At 46.2% G+C, this 17,378-nt stretch overlaps 4 protein-coding genes across 4 annotated transcripts; 2 read left to right on the forward strand and 2 right to left on the reverse strand.

The window, feature by feature from the left end:
* The first annotated feature begins 108 nt into the window (after positions 1–108).
* On the forward strand, positions 109–2,049 carry timm23a (translocase of inner mitochondrial membrane 23 homolog a (yeast)). Its single transcript, XM_058068981.1, has 9 exons — positions 109–135; positions 401–460; positions 652–802; positions 892–950; positions 1,019–1,112; positions 1,241–1,325; positions 1,393–1,451; positions 1,533–1,643; positions 1,705–2,049. The coding sequence occupies exons 1-9, from the start codon at positions 124–126 to the stop codon at positions 1,824–1,826; spliced, it is 753 nt and encodes a 250-aa protein (XP_057924964.1). The 5' UTR covers positions 109–123; the 3' UTR covers positions 1,827–2,049.
* On the reverse strand, positions 2,045–5,595 carry zgc:112285 (uncharacterized protein LOC561476 homolog). The gene is made up of 6 exons (XM_058068980.1): positions 5,433–5,595; positions 5,250–5,359; positions 3,257–3,351; positions 2,909–3,189; positions 2,685–2,848; positions 2,045–2,607 (listed from the first exon to the last, which is right to left on the reverse strand). The coding sequence occupies exons 1-6, from the start codon at positions 5,542–5,544 to the stop codon at positions 2,428–2,430; spliced, it is 942 nt and encodes a 313-aa protein (XP_057924963.1). The 5' UTR covers positions 5,545–5,595; the 3' UTR covers positions 2,045–2,427.
* Positions 5,596–6,387: 792 nt separating this feature from the next.
* On the reverse strand, positions 6,388–9,530 carry LOC131125846 (uncharacterized). The gene is made up of 2 exons (XM_058067767.1): positions 8,374–9,530; positions 6,388–8,210 (listed from the first exon to the last, which is right to left on the reverse strand). Exon 2 carries the CDS (start codon positions 8,199–8,201, stop codon positions 6,513–6,515), a length of 1,689 nt encoding a protein of 562 aa, XP_057923750.1. The 5' UTR covers positions 8,202–8,210; positions 8,374–9,530; the 3' UTR covers positions 6,388–6,512.
* A 3,067-nt stretch (positions 9,531–12,597) lies between these two features.
* syt15 (synaptotagmin XV) lies at positions 12,598–16,756 on the forward strand. Its single transcript, XM_058067720.1, has 8 exons — positions 12,598–12,625; positions 12,683–12,884; positions 13,042–13,175; positions 13,244–13,536; positions 13,598–13,765; positions 16,192–16,300; positions 16,364–16,546; positions 16,617–16,756. The coding sequence occupies exons 2-8, from the start codon at positions 12,685–12,687 to the stop codon at positions 16,754–16,756; spliced, it is 1,227 nt and encodes a 408-aa protein (XP_057923703.1). The 5' UTR covers positions 12,598–12,625; positions 12,683–12,684.
* The last annotated feature ends 622 nt before the right edge of the window (positions 16,757–17,378 follow it).

Genomic DNA, 17,378 nt, shown 5'->3' on the forward strand with positions numbered 1-17,378 from the left:
TGAAATCAGCTTCAGCCTGTCGATTTCGGCTGCTGTGCAACGCGGCGTGACGTCACTGGACGAGATCAGTCCAAACGGTGGTGTCCAGCAGGATATGAGTATGGAGTATGGAGTGTGGATAGTATGGACATGGAAGTATGTAGTAGTTAGTATGCGGTTTCGAACACAGCCAAAGAGCTAATATGAGTAGTAGGAAAGTATGCGGTTTCGAGCACAGCCTATTTTAACTGCCGTAGTTCGTCCTGGACGGACGTAAAATGGCAAACACGTAAAATCACAAAAGTTGCTTAGAACGTTGAGGGAAAAACGCATTTCGGGCCATGTTGCAGGTGTGGTGGTGAAATCCTAACAGCTTTGACAACACCGTGATTGTTTTTCATCTCTCTCCACGTCGTGACAGGCCGGTGTCGTTGACGTAACGACGATAGCGTTGCTTTACGGCAGAGCGTGTTTGCTGGAGGTCAGCAGCTTGACAGCACATCTGCTTCTGTAAAGTAGCAAGTGATTCAAATTGCCCTAAGATAAGATTTTCAAGATTTTTTGATAAAAAACAAACAATCCAGGTGAACAGTGCAAGCTTTTGTTCTGGTTTCTATCTGCTACGTGTGTGAGTCTCTCGGCTGAAATCCTAAGCGTTTGCATCATCGCAAGGCGCCTCAGCAGGGACGACCGATCTCTTCGGACCTTTTTCCCCCAGAGATGGACAACTCACAAGGCTCCGGGGGACTTAAAGGCAGTCTGGGTGGTCTCTTCGGAGGTGGAGCACCAGAATATTCGAACACGGAGCTCGCCGGTGTTCCTTGTAAGTGTCATTGTTAAACATATCCACAGCTAGCTTGAATGCTAGCTGTCGTCCTTGGATGATAAATGTTTGTTGTGCTGTCTTTCTAGTGACCGGAATGAGCCCCCTCTCGCCTTACCTGAATGTGGATCCTCGGTACCTCGTTCAGGTAGAGCAGATGTCAGCTTTCGATGAAGGAATATGTGTCTGAGAATTGTAATGATGCTGTACTTTCAGGACACAGATGAGTTCATTCTACCAACAGGTGCTAATAAAACGAGAGGAAGGTTTGAGTTGGCCTTCTTTACCATTGGAGGCTCCTGCATTACAGGTGGGATGCTGTTAAAGGCTTAGTGTCGGATGTACACACATCATAAAGATAATATTCAATTCAAACCTGGTGGGCATTTCATCTATGGCTGTTTTAGTCAAATAACCATTTGTTTGTTTGTATTCCAGGTGCTACATTTGGAGCTTTAAACGGTCTCAGGATGGGCCTGAAGGAGACCAGAGACCTGGCATGGTCCAAACCACGTAACGTCCAGTGAGTATGAAGCAGCAACCTGAAACGAGACATGTAGAATACGGTCTTGCTGACGTTGTCTTGCCAGGATTATCAACATGGTGACCAGGCAGGGAGCTTCGTGGGCCAACACTCTGGGATCTGTCGGTAGGCAAGACTACAGGATGGCAAGGTTTGTGTAGTCTTGGTGCATGTGTGTAATGTCCTGTGTGTGTTTTGGTGTTTCAGCATTGTTGTACAGTGCTTTTGGTGTGGTGATAGAGAAAGCCAGAGGAGCAGAGGACGACATCAATACAGTAGCCGCTGGCACGCTAACAGGGATGCTCTTCAAATCAGCGAGTAGGTGTCTTTCTCTTCAGCATGACCTCCAACATGAGCCATTTATCAAGTTTGTTTGTAGGCGGTCTAAAGGGGGTCGCCCGTGGTGGTCTGGCCGGGTTGGCTTTGTCTGGTGCTTACGCCGTCTATAACAACTGGGACCACCTGACCGGAGCGTCGTCCTCATCCTCCAGGATATACTGAACACACCCCACCCCATCCCCCACCTCAGCCACAGATCAGACAACGTGATGCTGGTCAGATGCAGTCTAGTTCACAGGAGTGATGTCCCCATCCGCAAGCTGAAACTGGAGCCTTTTTAAAGATGGACTTTGCCTTTCAGCTAGCGCTGCTGTTGTATTTATGAAGAATGAATGGAAGCTGTCTCCATCATCCAACAGAATAAATAACTTTGAGAATATCTTATCTCTTTTTCAAAATACACTTTATTGGTCAAACTAGAGGCTGCATGGTGTTCCTCTCAGCTAGGAGACCTGAGTTTGATTCCAACCTCGACCATCTCTGTGTGGAGTTTGCACGTTCTCCCCGTGCATGCGTGGGTTTTCTCCGGGTACTCCGGTTTCCTCCCACATTCCAAAAACATGCTAGGTTAATTGGCCACTCCAAATTGTCCATAGGTATGAATGTGAGTGTGAATGGTTGTTTGTCTATATGTGTCTTGTGATTGGCTGGCCACCAGTCCAGGGTGTACCCTGCCTTTCGCCCGAAGACAGCTGGGATAGACTCCAGCACCCCCGCAAGGATAAGCGAGAGAAAATGAATGAATGGTCGAACTAGAGGTGGCTCAGTGCAGGAAGAAGTCCCGGATGCGGGTCCCCTCCATCCAGTGGATATATGCAGAGGTTCTGGTAAAGACGCTGGGCTTGTTCTCTACCGTACACCCGATGGGGCCGAAGCTCACCACGCCGTGCACCTCCCAGCGGTCCCGGCCCAGCTGGCACAGCAGAGGACCACCAGAGTCGCCCTGGATAGGAAAGAAGCTTGGATGGACAGTCCTTTCTCACATCCTTCCACAGCGACAGCACAATATGGGCGACCCACCTGACATGCTGCGGGTGGATCCTCTGTGTCTCTGAAGCCAGCGCAGATCATGGAATCTTGCACGCGGTCACCCCAGAACTTCTTCTGCCGGCAGGTTTTGAAGTCAATGACGGGAAGTCGGGCTTGATTGAGGGCCTCTGCCAAAGACACGTTCTCCTTCCCTCCTGGAATGTTTGAAAGTGATGTAAAAATGCGAACAATCATCAAGCGAAAGTAGTTCTCACCCCGGGTGTCGCCCCAGCCAGTCACCCAGCAATAGTGCCCCGGCTTGAGGCTGCTCTGCTTGCGCGGCAGGCAGGCGTAGCGCACAAAGTTGGATGGGAGTATGTCGGCGCCGGCCTTCACCAGAGCAATGTCGTAGTCCAGCTGGCTGTGGGCCGGGTAGCGGAAGCTCTCATGGCGGTAGATCCTCTTCACCGGAAAAACCCTCTCGGCCGTCTCGGAGCGCTTCAGACGATGCTTCCCCAGTACGATCCTCCATGAGCTGGCATCCTCGGCCTTGCCTCTGGAAGGAGAAGGAAGAACTTCACTCACGAGCGCTGAACGTCCTCCTGGTTTTTCCTTTCTCTTACTTTTGGAAGCAGTGAGCAGCAGTGAGGATCCAGTTCTTGTGGATCAGAGTTCCTCCACACACGTGAATGTGGTGTTTGCTCCCTCTGGGCCGAACCTGACACAACCAAAGAGAAACCTCGGTAAGAGTGCACACTCTGCTACAAAATACACAGTTGATCCGAAGATGACGACAGGAGTTCCACTCTCACTTCTCCAAAGCTAATCCATCAGATGAAGGTATGTACATTCAAAGGACTGAAACCGCACGCACATGACTGTTTCCTACTCCTTTTAACTCATTAGCTTGACTCTGCAGGCTTCGCTTGTCTGCACGGAAACAACCAACCACTCTGGAAGCCATTTTCAAAACATAGCCACGTGTAGATGAACCCATAAAACCCCAAAACCTTTGCTAATGTAGCCCTAGAACTGGTGAAATATATATTGCTGACCTGTAGAGATCCATCTCTCCCTCCTTAATGTTCAACCTAGCATACAAGTCATCATAGACCTCTTGTTTGGCCTTTGCCACCTCTGCTTTCAACTAACAATTCATCTGTGTACTCGTATCTACTCTATTCAGTCCTCTCCATGTCCCACAGTAGGCAGACTCTCTGATCTGTGTCGCTCTGGAGGTTTTCATTGTTCCCCATTACTAATATTTATAAAGTATTTGTTCCAATTCACTATTTCTAAAAAAAAGTCATTATTCGTGCCGTACCCTTTTTAAGGTTTGGCCCCACCCCTAATATACTGTACATACAGTAACAGGGATGCTCTTCAAATCAGCGAGTAGGTGTCTTTCTCTTCAGCATGACCTCCAACATGAGCCATTTATCAAGTTTGTTTGTAGGCGGTCTAAAGGGGGTCGCCCGTGGTGGTCTGGCCGGGTTGGCTTTGTCTGGTGCTTACGCCGTCTATAACAACTGGGACCACCTGACCGGAGCGTCGTCCTCATCCTCCAGGATATACTGAACCCACCCCACCCCATCCCCCACCTCAGCCACAGATCAGACAACGTGATGCTGGTCAGATGCAGTCTAGTTCACAGGAGTGATGTCCCCATCCGCAAGCTGAAACTGGAGCCTTTTTAAAGATGAACTTTGCCTTTCAGCTAGCGCTGCTGTTGTATTTATGAAGAATGAATGGAAGCTGTCTCCATCATCCAACAGAATAAATAACTTTGAGAATATCTTATCAATAAAATCAATAAATAGATATTAGGACTGGGGGCGATGCAAAAACATTACTGGGCATGACAAAAACATGACACGCACACACGCCTGTGTGTGTACAACCACTGTTATACAGTACAGACACATGTCTGTGTGTACTGTATATCAGTGGTTGTCAGTTGTATACAGTATAGATATATACTCTATAATACAGTAGTGTAGGCCTATATACCATATCGTCTTGAGATATTTACATACATAATATGTGTGTGTCAGCTAGGAGACCAGGGTTCAATCCCACCCTCGGCCATCTCTGTGTGGAGTTTGCATGTTCTCCCCGTGCATGCGTGGGTTTTCTCCGGGTACTCCGGTTTCCTCCCACATTCCAAAAACATGCTAGGTTAATTGGCCACTCCAAATTGTCCATAGGTATGAATGTTAGTGTGAATGGTTGTTTGTCTATATGTGCCCTGTGATTGGCTGGCGACCAGTCCAGGGTGTACCCCGCCTTACGCCTGAAGACAGCTGGGATAGGCTCCAGCACCCCCCGCGACCCTCGTGAGGAAAAGCGGTAGAAAATGAATGAATGAATGAATATGTGAGTGTGTGTATAAAAGAGTAATTAAATAATGTTTGATAATGTTTAAATAATGTTAAAATAATGTTAAAATAATGTTTTTAGTTTTTTGGTGAGGGTTCTAAAGCATTTTAGCAGGATATCCTTATTGTCAAACTGCTTTAACAGTTTCAGCCAAAAGTCATTATCTATGTAAGGGTTATTCATATTTCATCACAGTCAAAGTTAGTCGTATTTCTGTTAGTGTGATGATATGTATACCTGCAGAGAGACCTGCCAGGGCCACGAGTGCGGTCTGGCCTCGTTGCCTGACACGATCCTCTCAGCCATGTTGGGCTTGAAATGGGCTGTCCCGCAGTCTTTGGGCCAGTCTAGGAAGAAAAAGACACATTTCAGAGCGTTTCAGATGCCTTGTGTATAAGTGTGATGTGTGTGTGCTCTCACCCAGGTGCAGCACCTTGTGCTGAGGTTGCCTGCCAGGCGTCAGCGTATATGCAGCCTGACTCGGCAGAGGTAGCAGCAGCAAACAAGCAACATGAAGCAGTGCGTCCATCATAGCACCATCACCCAGCCTGCGCACACTCTCACATATTTATAGCAGATGTACGTGCACAGGTATGCACAATGAGCAATGCAACAACGAGGCGCTGGATTGTTCTCCTGCAGCGATGACGTTCCACAATAAAAGCCCTTTCACACACATCAGTGTACACAAACATCATGTCATGTGACGTCGTACCATGCCCTCATCATGACCTCCTGTTTGGAAGAGTACCTGAATGAGCCTTCCTATTCTAAATGGAAACACAAGTACTCAGACATGGGGGTTGGGGGGGGGCTTTAAGATGTAAAAATAAGCAAAGAAGTCCACATTGCTGCTGTGAAACTAAGCCACACAATGATCACAGTGGAAGTCACCAGTGACTCTGTGGATGAGACAGAATGTGCACACTCATCAAAGTTCCTCAGTGTGGTTCAACAAGGCTAATGGAACACCTATAGGCCTAAACAGACTTTTTCACGTACAGCTCACCACTTTATTTCACACCTATGTGCCTCAAACCTGAAATTAATGCACCACCAAAATCTGTGGCATGTATAATATATACCGGATGCAGCATGTGAGGATTATGTGCAAGTTGGGCCATAAAATACAATTTCAACTTCATTGGGGCACACCTGTACATATGGCCATGCTGAGTCGTTGTTTATTACCTTTATTATTATCTTTATCCAGCAAAAACTCAATTTATGAACAATGAAGAAGAAAGCAGCACAGAAGAATTGTTGAGGATTTTATAGAAAAAGACCACTGACCCCACTGACCATCGACTCACCGCTGTACTGGAGCCACGAACATCCATCAGGCTTGCCCCCCCCCCCCCCCCCTGGTCACTCACTCACCCAGTCTACAGCTTCTAATTCTACTTTGCACAAAGTACCCAGTTACTTTTTATTGGATTATTATTATTTGACCATTTTTATTTTGAGTGATTAGCTCCACGTCAAGGGAGAAGTTTTGGTTTAGTCCTCCTTTCTGGACCCCCCACACCATCCTGGTCTCAGCGACTTCATCACACTTCTCTTCCGGATGAGTCCGCTCCCACGTGGGGGGGAAATTGGGATGCTCTCATCTTGTCCCTCTGTTTTGCCCGCCTCCTCCTGCCTTCCTCCGTCCTCCTTCACTTCCTCTCTGTCCGGTGGAGTTGCCTCAGTGGGAAGAAGAGGAGGATTCGGCGCTTTCTTCTTTGTTGAAGGGGATTTGGCAGGATGGGGGCTGTCGTGAACCTCTAGATGTTTCCGTATGGCTGCGCTCAACACATCCGGGTCCACAGATGCTCCGTGGACGTCCCACGTCATTCCATCCTCGTCCCACTGCACTTGTTTCATGCTGCTCCTCCTCCCGCCAAGCTCGTCCTCGGCCTGGACCTTCAGACAGGACCTCCTGCGCTCCAGATCATGAGAGGAAGCAGAGGTGACCTCCCACCTGGTTTTGTCTCCTTCCTTCCTCCCTGCCTCCTCATCACTGTTGCTGGAGGGGAACATGCTGGAAGAAGGTGACACCAAGTTGGAGTTGGAGCCCTCCGAGGCTTTCAGGTTCAGTCTGGATCCAGGTGGTGAGCCCAGGAGGGAGTGGGAACCCGTGTGGGAGGTGTTTCTGCAGAGGTCCCACCAGGAGCCTGCAGGGGAGAGGGTTTGCACGGCCATGTCCACCACCTCCATCCCAGAAGTCATGGTTCCCTGCTCCTTTTTGATACCACCTCTGCAGCACCTACAACCTTCACGAAGCATTGAGTCACTCATGGAGGAGACCATCACTGACCTCAAATCTCGCCCTGCCCTTTGCTCTTGTTGCCATGGTAACTGGAGGACAGACTTTCCTACACCTGGATCTTCTGCTGCTGAACTCAGCCACGCCGTCTCTAATTGGGGTTGGGACGTCTCATAGATGGATGCCGGGGTTGATGATGCACCTTCTTCTGAGCCCACAGATGTTGCTATCGGAGAGGGATACTGGAAATAAAGCATGTGGGTGTCCTGGAAGGTGTCGTCTTCTGTGCTTGTTATTTGGAAAAAAGGGTCTGATGGAATGTCGGTTGACGGAGTGGTGTCAACGAGTCTGGGTGACGCCACAGGACAAGCTGGGTAGTCGTCTTGTAGGGGTGCGCCGAGTGGCGTTGATGAAGAGCAAAGATCCACAGATGGTAGTGTGGGCGTTATCAGTGGGGAGATGAAAGGTGAGGAGGTGATGGTGGTAGGAGAGACCGCTTTGGACATCGGCGAGTGCGGCACCGCACAGCACGCCATGTCTTGCGTGAGGCTGCATGGGCGCGATGTCTCAACACCACCCCACACCACCGTGTCAGGAGTGCTGCCGCCGCTCTGTGTGCCGCCACTGCACCGGCTCCAGCGCCGCATGTTGGCCATCCAGCGATCGCTGAGGGCAGGCGGGTTGTCATGCTGCCACATGAGTGGCAGGGAGTTCTGCTCGGCGGGTACGCTGGCGCTCGAGCTGCGCCGCAAGGCCATGCCGGTCCAGGTCGGGTCGCGCTTGTGTTGTGGGCCCGTCGCCATGACAACATCCATGGAGCTTTTGGAGATGGAGAAGATGGGCGTCTGGTCGGACAAGCTGGAGTAGGACACGGACGGGCTGACTGGACAGCACACGGATTGGTAGATCTCAGAGGCGGGTCTCACAGGCCTCGTTGCCATGGCAACAACCTGGCATAAGGACACACCACTGAGTACCATCAAGCATGACTTAGCTGTGATAAATCACATAGAAATATTCCCAAATTGTCCTAAATGGGATTCTAAAGTCCCGATTATATGAGCCTTGGCACACAACTTAATCCATCAGAATTTGAGATTCTGGACTTCCTACCTTGAAGTTAAACCCTTTGTTAAGATTCCTCCTGGCTCCTAAATGGCGTCTTCCGCCTCACATTCCTTCCGGACGGAGAAAACGTCTCCTCTCCAGCGAGTGTTTGTCCGTGTAAACAACATGACAAAGTGTGGCGTTGATACAGTGCTCATGAATCGTGCGTGTGGGTGGGCTGTTCGGCCCGGGGATTAACTGCCACTTGTCATCCCATTAGCTGCTCTCCAATCGGTGTGTGAACACCGAGTTAAGATCAAGCCTGCTGGCAGGATATACATTGTTCACAGTGATAGATGCCACGTCAAATGAAGTTTAGCGGATTTACACAAAGTGTGCAATAATTATTGCAACAAAAGTAGGAAGGTGCCTAAATTTGGGCACCCCAACGGAAAAATGACATCAGTATTGAGTAAATCCTCCTTTTGCAGAAATAAATGCTTCTTATAGCTTCAAATTAGGGTCTGGATTCTGGTTGAAGATATTTTCCATCATTCCCATTTCCAAAACATCTCCAGTTGAGTCAGGTTTGATGGTTTCCCAGCATGGACAGCCCGTTTTAAATCACACCACAGATTTTCAAGAATATTTAGGTCTGGGGTCTGAGATGGCCATTCCACAACGTTGTACTTGTTCTTCTGCATGAATGCCTTAGTAGAATTGGAGCAGTGTTTAGGGTCATTGTCTGGTTGGAAGTATCCGGCCAACTTCAACTTTGTCACTGATTCTTGAAAATCTGCTGATACTGAGTGGAATCTATGCCACCTTCAACTTGAAGAAGATCTCCAGTACATGCACTGGCCACACAGCCACCCAGCATGATGGAACCACCACCAAATGTTACTGTGGGTAGCAAGTGTTTGTCTTGGAATGCTGTGTTTATCATCTTCCATGCATACCGCCCCTTATGTCCAAATAACTCCATTTGACATCAGTCCACAGCACCTTATTCCAAAATGAAGCTGACTTGTCCAAATGTGCTTGAGTATACCTCAAGCGACTCCGTTTGTGGCATGTGTGGAGAAAAGGCTTCTTCCCCATGACTCTTAGAACAGCTGAATAGTTGAAGGATACACAGTGACAGCATCTGCACCAAGATCATGTTGGAGGTCTTTGGAGCTGGTCTGTGGGTTGACTTTGACTGTTCTCACCATCCTTGGCCTCTGCTCATCTGAGATCTTTCTTGGCCCGTCACTCCAGGCCTTAACTAGAACTGTGCCTGTGGTCTTCCACTTCCTCACTATGTTCCTCAGAGTGGAAAATGACATTTGAAATCTCTGAGCTAGCTTTTGTATCCTTCCCCTAGACCAGGGGTGGGCAAACTACGGCCCGGGGGCCACATCCGGCCCGCCAAGTGTTTGAATACGGCCCGCCCAATCTTTCCAAAGTATTTCATTTAAACTCAACATACAACCTGGCATCATGGCCTGAGCCAACCTTTTGATGGTTTTATCAATTTCGTTTTTTGACATGGTCTGTTGTTTACAAAGTGCTCCTGAAAAAAGGGACACAAGCACATAATAATAATAATAATAATTATTATTATTATTAGATTATTAGATTATTATAATTATTATTAGAACTATTATGATTAATGCTAATTATATTAATTATATATAATATTATTGTTATATTTGCATATTTTACATAATAATAATATAATAATTATTATTTTAATTTTATTGTAATTATTATAATATTTTATTATTTTTAAAATATTTAAATATAAATATAAAATAATAAATAATAATAGCAGATTGCATGACAATTTTACAGATACAATAATACCAGGTGGACTGTTACGTGTAAAATATATAGTCTGCCCCCCCCGTAAATTTTGTCAGATGCCATTTGCCATTGGCCACCTTAAATACCATTTGTCATGATTGGCTTCACTTGGGTATGCAGGTCAAGGGTCAATGAGCTTATCAAACTAATGTTGTGTTCCAATAATTAGTGTCCAATCAATAGGCTGCACCTTCCTACTTTTGTTGAAATAATTATTGCAGACTTTCTGTTAATCCTATAAATTTCATTTCTCTTCTCATCTATCACCGTGTTGGTCTGCTATATGATAATGAAATTGGCTGATCCCAACAACCAGTCATTTAGAAAGGAACATTACCAGGGGTGCCCAAACTTTTTCATCCCACTGTACATGTTTATTAGTTCATGACATCTTGTGTGACAAGGTCTTGCAAGATTAAAACATGACAAGCTTCCTTGTTTGGACAAAAGCTGTGTCGTGAACAGCCAGACTGCAAACAATGGCATAGCTGGTAATATGCGTAATATGGAAGGGACATACTTGAAAGCACACATGAAGTTCTTTACACACACTATAAACCAGGGGTGCTCACACTTTTTCAGCATGCGAGCTACTTTTAAAATGACCGAGTCAAAATGATCTACCCACTACAAAAATGCAAAACATCTATTTATTTTCAAATGTATTGAGGATTATTTGTACGTACAATGTATGTTGATGTACCTTACATAACCAAATGAGCCAATATTGCAAAACACACATAATTAACTATTAACATTTTTTGTAATTACCTGAGTTTACTTTGATGACTTGCACTGAATTGAACCAGCCAGGGATGCATAGTCCGGACAGTAGCTGCTGATAGCCAGCCTCAAGCACACTTCCAAATGTTTATCAGTCATGGATAATATCCGTATCATAATATCCGTATAATATTCCATATCCGTATGGAAGTCATATGTTTTTTGCCTTTTTACTTGGTCCAGTTTTTGCCTTTTTACTTGGTCCAGCTCCTTCACTCATTTTAGTGACCATAAACTTTAGCGAGGGCTTTAAAATCTCGCAATTCGCCGACTAGCTTAGCACTTTGCATCGTTGTTTACGCATGAGCGGTGACCTAAAGGTCAAAATTCAGTTGTCATCTGACTGGTTGTCCTGTATGTCAATCAAGTAACGGGGATGGATGATAGGCTGACATCGTAAGTTCTGCTGCACTTAGAGACGTTGTTTGATTTGATTGGTCGCCCGAAGGGCAACATTCAGTTGTCATCTGAATGGCTGCCCTGTATATCAATCAAGTGACGGCATTGATGCTGGGATGATATTTTTTTAATGTCACGCCGCGATCGACCAGCGATCGACCAGTACCACCTCCGCGATCGACCGGTAGCTCGCGATCGACTTAATGAGCACCTTTGCTATAAACCTTCTAACCTAACCTACTTGGTGTTCCCATCGTCAGCATCAGCGTTAATCGCCTTGTTAACTGATTAACTGATTGTTAAAGTTAACTAAATCCACTAAACTTGAGGTTCACAGACGACATCTCAGAGAGCTAATCTCTGGGGATCACAATAGATGAAAATATGAGCTGGAAGCCTCATATTACAAATATACAACATAAGGTGGCAAGAAATATTTCAATATTGAACAAAGCAAAATGTGTTACCCATTATGTCATTGTGAGTAATAACAATAATAATTATTCATTCATTCATTCATTCATTTTCTACCGCTTATCCTCATGAGGGTCGCGGCGGGTGCTGGAGCCTATCCCAGCTGTCTTTGGGCAAGAGGCGGGGTACACCCTGGACTGGTCAATAATAATAATACTAATAGTAATAATAATAATGAATAAATATTGAAAACAATAAATGCATAAAAATAACTCAGGCACAAGCGAGCAGCAAGGCAGCCCACCGCGCTGGCCAACACCTACCGGGCAGCAAATCCCCAGAGAAGAGGTGCCACAACCCCAAGCCATGGGGAGGCAAGCACAAGAACCGAGGAGTCAAGATCAGCGAAAAAGCAGTGCAGCAGAGTACAAAGACCGGTGGTAGCAGACACCCAAAAGCCCGGGAGTGCAACGCCCCCCAGCAGGCCCGACCCCGAGGCGCACACTCCCTACATGGCACCCAGACCCCCTTCCCTGCGAGCGAGATCAGGTCCCACCCCAACATACAGCAACATACAGTATAGGGCCTGAAGAGAGGACACCAGGTTGAACAAGAAAATCACTTTTTAAAGGTGCTAATCTGACATATTTACCATGAAGTGAGTCTATCATGGCGTCATTGTCTTGTCGACCAATAGAAGAAAAAGAAAGTCATATTAAGGAGTGGGCATGGGCCACGAGCATGTATCAGGACCATGGTTGCAAAGAAAGGCAGATACGAGTGTGAAGGTGTGAGAAGACGCCACCTGTGTGACTCACACAAGCAACGCAGCTGCAGGCAGTCAACAGTCGCCATAAAGAAGTTGCTCTTGAAGGTAAGAAAAACGATCATGTGAGCAACTCTGATAATCTTCATGTGCCATGTGGTGCAGGTATGATGCTCCTGGTGGCAGTCTACATCACCACTGGCCTCCTGGTGCTGCTTCTACTGGGTGTTGTCGTGTTCTATCTGTGGAGGAGGGTGAGGAGGAGGGCAAGGGATCAAAGACAGTACCAGGAGTTGGTTGCCACCGTGCCCCCAGTGCCAGCATGCACTGCTCCTGTCCTGCTGGTTTCTCAAGGTTCCTGGGTCAAGTCAGTAACATTAAAAAACACCCTAACCAGGTTTTCCATGGTTTGAGACAGCTACAGTGTATTGCATTCGACATCTACTGGAATTTCTCATTAATTCCAATGAGGGCTCCACCAGATGTGGAGTGACAGTTTACGTTTCCTTGGGTGTGTTCTGAAGGCCTGTTGAGATCCCATTCACGTTGCCTCCTCTCTTCACAACGTGGACCAAACTGGAAACTGAGGAGGGTGAGGAGGAAGTGGATGTGATGCAGACGGACGTTGTAACCCACAGAGGTTCTCTGTCAATACAAAGTATGTCACTCCTGCTTTTATTTGTATGAGATGTCACCCGCAGGTGTTAATTTTCAGTGCCCCATGAGGTTGGCACCCGGTGGGGACGGTGCTCGCCGGCCTGTATTCCAGCCCTGCTCTGAGCGAGGTGGTGGCGCCCCCGCCTGGCATGGCCACACGCCTCTGCTTCTCGGTGGAGTATCGTCACAGCAGCGAGCAGCTGTCGGTCTCCTTGATCCGCCTGGGTAACCTCCCCCCTCGTTTTCATGGAAACGTCACCCTTGTTCAGCTCCGTCTGCTCCCGGACGACCGGAGGCCCCGCCAGGCCAAGGCCAGGTGCACCGGGCCTGACCCGGAGTTCAACGACTGCTTCTTATTCCAGGTGAGAAAGCAAATATTCAACATTGGCGTTGATACAAACTTCACGTACAGCCCACCTGCAGGTGTCGGGGGCACGTGTGACCCACAGCATCTTACGTGTGTGCGTGCTGAGTGTGTCACATGACCGCAAACGCCACGTCGTGGGCAGGGTTCTGTTCCCCCTGCAGGGAGAACTGGGCCAGGCTGGCCGGGTCCTCTGGATGGACCTGGAGACTGAAGACCACCATCACGTACGTACAGAGGTGGCACTTCACATTCGGTACTGCTATCAGTCACGTCTCAGCTCACATCCATCGTATCTCCTATTCCATTTCTTCTCATCGTACATCTCATCTCAAAAGATGTCATCACATTTCCTAGCATCTCACCTCAATGCATCATTCCTCACATCTTCTCATCTTATCTCAATCTAATCTTATCTCAATCTCATTTAATTTCCTAGCATCTTACCTCATCACATTGTATCTCACATCTCATCTCATCTCATCTATCTCAGGACATTCTTATCATTCATATCATCTCAATTTCCGTTTATACCCTATCTCATCACAATGTGTTCTCATTGCATTTCTCATCTTATTATCTTACATCTGACCTCACATCACATTTTGCCTCATCTCTCTCACTGATCTGTCCCTCTCATTGCATCTCATTTAATGTCACTGAGTATCTCATCACATGTCTCAACCCATCTCATTGCATTGAATCTCACCACACTGCATCGCACATCATGTTGTCTCATCTCATCTTAAACTATCATGTTGCAGCCTTTCATCTTACCTCATCGCAATGCATCCCCTCATCGTATACTTAACTCTCATATCAATCTCATCTCATCAAAAACCCGATCTCATATAATTCCTATCCTTTCTCATCACATTGCAGCTCCTTCTATTGCATTCCTCTTCCCACCAATTTCATCCCTTCACTGTCTTGCACCTCATCTCGCCTCATTGCATTGCCTCATCTCACTGCATACTTATCTCATCACATCTAACTGCATAGGTATCTCATCTCATCTCACTGCATACTTACTGTATCTCATCACATCTCACTGCACACTTATCTCATCGCATCTAAATCCATACTTATCTCATCACATCTCACTGCATACTTATCTCATCTCAAGTACATACTTACCTCATCTGACGGCATACTTATCTCATCACATCTCGCTGCATACTTATCTCATCTCATCTCAAGTGCATACTTACCTCATCTGATTGCATACTTATCTCATCACATCTCACTGCATACTTATCTCATCTCATCTCAAGTGCATACTTACCTCATCTGATTGCATACTTATCTCATCACATCTCACTGCATACTTATCTCATCTCATCTCAAGTGCATACTTACCTCATCTGACGGCATACTTATCTCATCACATCTCACTGCATACTTATCTCATCTCATCTCAAGTGCATACTTACATCATCTGATTGCATACTTATCTCATCACATCTCACTGCATACTTATCTCATCTCATCTCAAGTGCATACTTACCTCATCTGATTGCATACTTATCTCATCACATCTCACTGCATACTTATCTCATCTCATCTCAAGTGCATACTTACCTCATCTGATTGCACACTTATCTCATCACATCTCACTGCATACTGATCTCATCTCAATTGCATACTTACCTCATCTGATTGCATACTTATCTCATCACATCTCACTGCATACTTATCTCATCTCATCTCAAGTGCATACTTACCTCATCTGATTGCATACTTATCTCATCACATCTCACTGCATTCTCATCTCATCTCAAGTGCATACTTACGTCATCTGATTGCATACTTATCTCATCACATCTCACTGCATACTTATCTCATCTCATCTCAAGTGCATACTTACCTCATCTGATTGCATACTTATCTCATCACATCTCACTGCATACTTATCTCATCTCATCTCAAGTGCATACTTACCTCATCTGATTGCATACTTATCTCATCACATCTCGCTGCATACTTATCTCATCTCATCTCAAGTGCATACTTACCTCATCTGATTGCATACTTATCTCATCACATCTCGCTGCATACTTATCTCATCTCATCTCAAGTGCATACTTACCTCATCTGATTGCATACTTATCTCATCACATCTCGCTGCATACTTATCTCATCTCATCTCAAGTGCATACTTACCTCATCTGATTGCATACTTATCTCATCACATCTCACTGCATACATATCTCATCACATCTAAATCCATACTTATCTCAACACATCTCACTGCATACTTATCTCATCTGACCGCATACCTCCCTCATCTGACTGCATACTTACCTCATCTGATTGCATACTTATCTCATCACATCTCACTGCATACATATCTCATCACATCTAAATCCATACTTATCTCAACACATCTCACTGCATACTTATCTCATCTGACCGCATACCTCCCTCATCTGACTGCATACTTACCTCATCTGACTGCCTAGCCCATCATGCTATATCATTGCGTAGCTCCACTTATGGCATACTCTGTCTCATCACATTGTTTCTTCTCATTGCATTTGTCATCTCGTCAATCTCACGGCCTTGTGTGTAACTTCACCTCATTCACCTTCACCTTCTTATCATTGCGTATGTGATGAGAGCTCATGGCAATGGGATGATGTTGTGCTGTCAGTGTTCGGCGTGGGGGGACATGCTGGTGTCTCTGAGCTACAGTCCGTCTCTCCAGCGCCTGTGGGTGGAGGTGGTGAGGGCTCGAGGACTGCAGCTGCTCACAGACTCAGGTAGGAGGTTGTCCGGCCATCAGGTTGAACCCTTACAATCTGGATCGTCTCTGTGTGTCGCAGGTGTGCGTGTCCAGGTGAGCTTGCAAATACATGCTCGGGTGGTGAAGAGTAAGCGCAGCGGCGTCGTCGAGGCTGACAGCGACCCAGACTTTGACCACAGGATGACATTCAAGCTGCGGGCCGAGCACGTGGACGAGGCTTGTTTGCAATTTGTGGTGGAGCAGCCTAACGACATCCACTCAGGTGAGGAATGTGTTTAATGACCTCCTCCGGGGAAATTCTGCTTCTACACTTCTTTCCATATGTTTCCCAGAAGCGTGGATTCCGCTGGGGCTGCTGGTGTTGGGACCCTTCATGTATGCAAGAGGTCCTCAACTGCAGCACTGGATGGACATGGTGGACACGGCACAGCAACCCGTCAAAGCGTGGCACGGACTGGGCAGGGCCACTTGAATCTCTTTGGGAGCTGTATACCAACATGTGTAACCATGTACAGTAAATCTGATGAATAAATTCACCAGAAACTTCTTCTTCCTCTAATACCATAGAATACACGAATCAATTAATCATCGATTAATTACTGCAGCTCTAATACAAAACCTGTTTATGACTTTTTAGATGTAGTTTTACCATTTTTAGAGCCCTGTCGACATGAAATAACATCTCCAAAATCACAGTTAAACTCCTGTGTACTACAGGATCACTGCAGGGAAGCGAAGCTAATGTCTCATCCATGTAACATAGATGGATGGATGGATGGATGGATGGATGGATGGATGGATGGACTCCCTTTATTGTCATTGCACAAAAACACAGTAGTGAAATTGCCAACGAAATGTCGTTGCCTGGCTCCCATATAATAACAGACACAAAAGAAGATAAGTAATAATAAATAATAATAATAATAATAATAATGTGGAGAATAAATAGATAGAATAGACACCAAATATGAACAACATAATGTAAAGTGCAGCGTGAACAGTAAATTGCCCAAATTATTTAAATAATTTAAATAAATAATAATAATGTAAGTAAATGATGACCACAATGCCACATTTGACTCACCTTTAATATT

This window comes from Doryrhamphus excisus, chromosome 3 (genome assembly GCF_030265055.1).
Source record: "Doryrhamphus excisus isolate RoL2022-K1 chromosome 3, RoL_Dexc_1.0, whole genome shotgun sequence".
NCBI lineage: Eukaryota > Metazoa > Chordata > Actinopteri > Syngnathiformes > Syngnathidae > Doryrhamphus > Doryrhamphus excisus.

Coding starts and splice junctions, on each gene's coding strand:
- timm23a (XM_058068981.1), top strand. Junction 803..891: donor GGAGCTCGCCGGTGTTCCTT/GTAAGTGTCATT, acceptor CTGTCTTTCTAG/TGACCGGAATGAGCCCCCTC. Junction 1,452..1,532: donor CAACACTCTGGGATCTGTCG/GTAGGCAAGACT, acceptor TTGGTGTTTCAG/CATTGTTGTACAGTGCTTTT.
- zgc:112285 (XM_058068980.1), bottom strand. CDS start 5,544: ATGATGGACGCACTGCTTCATGTTGCTTGTTTGCTGCTGCTACCTCTG. Junction 5,360..5,432: donor GCACAAGGTGCTGCACCTGG/GTGAGAGCACAC, acceptor TTTTCTTCCTAG/ACTGGCCCAAAGACTGCGGG. Junction 3,190..3,256: donor GCTGCTCACTGCTTCCAAAA/GTAAGAGAAAGG, acceptor TTCTCCTTCCAG/AGGCAAGGCCGAGGATGCCA.
- LOC131125846 (XM_058067767.1), bottom strand. CDS start 8,201: ATGGCAACGAGGCCTGTGAGACCCGCCTCTGAGATCTACCAATCCGTG.
- syt15 (XM_058067720.1), top strand. CDS start 12,685: ATGATGCTCCTGGTGGCAGTCTACATCACCACTGGCCTCCTGGTGCTG. Junction 13,176..13,243: donor AGGTTCTCTGTCAATACAAA/GTATGTCACTCC, acceptor GTGCCCCATGAG/GTTGGCACCCGGTGGGGACG. Junction 13,537..13,597: donor ACGACTGCTTCTTATTCCAG/GTGAGAAAGCAA, acceptor GCCCACCTGCAG/GTGTCGGGGGCACGTGTGAC.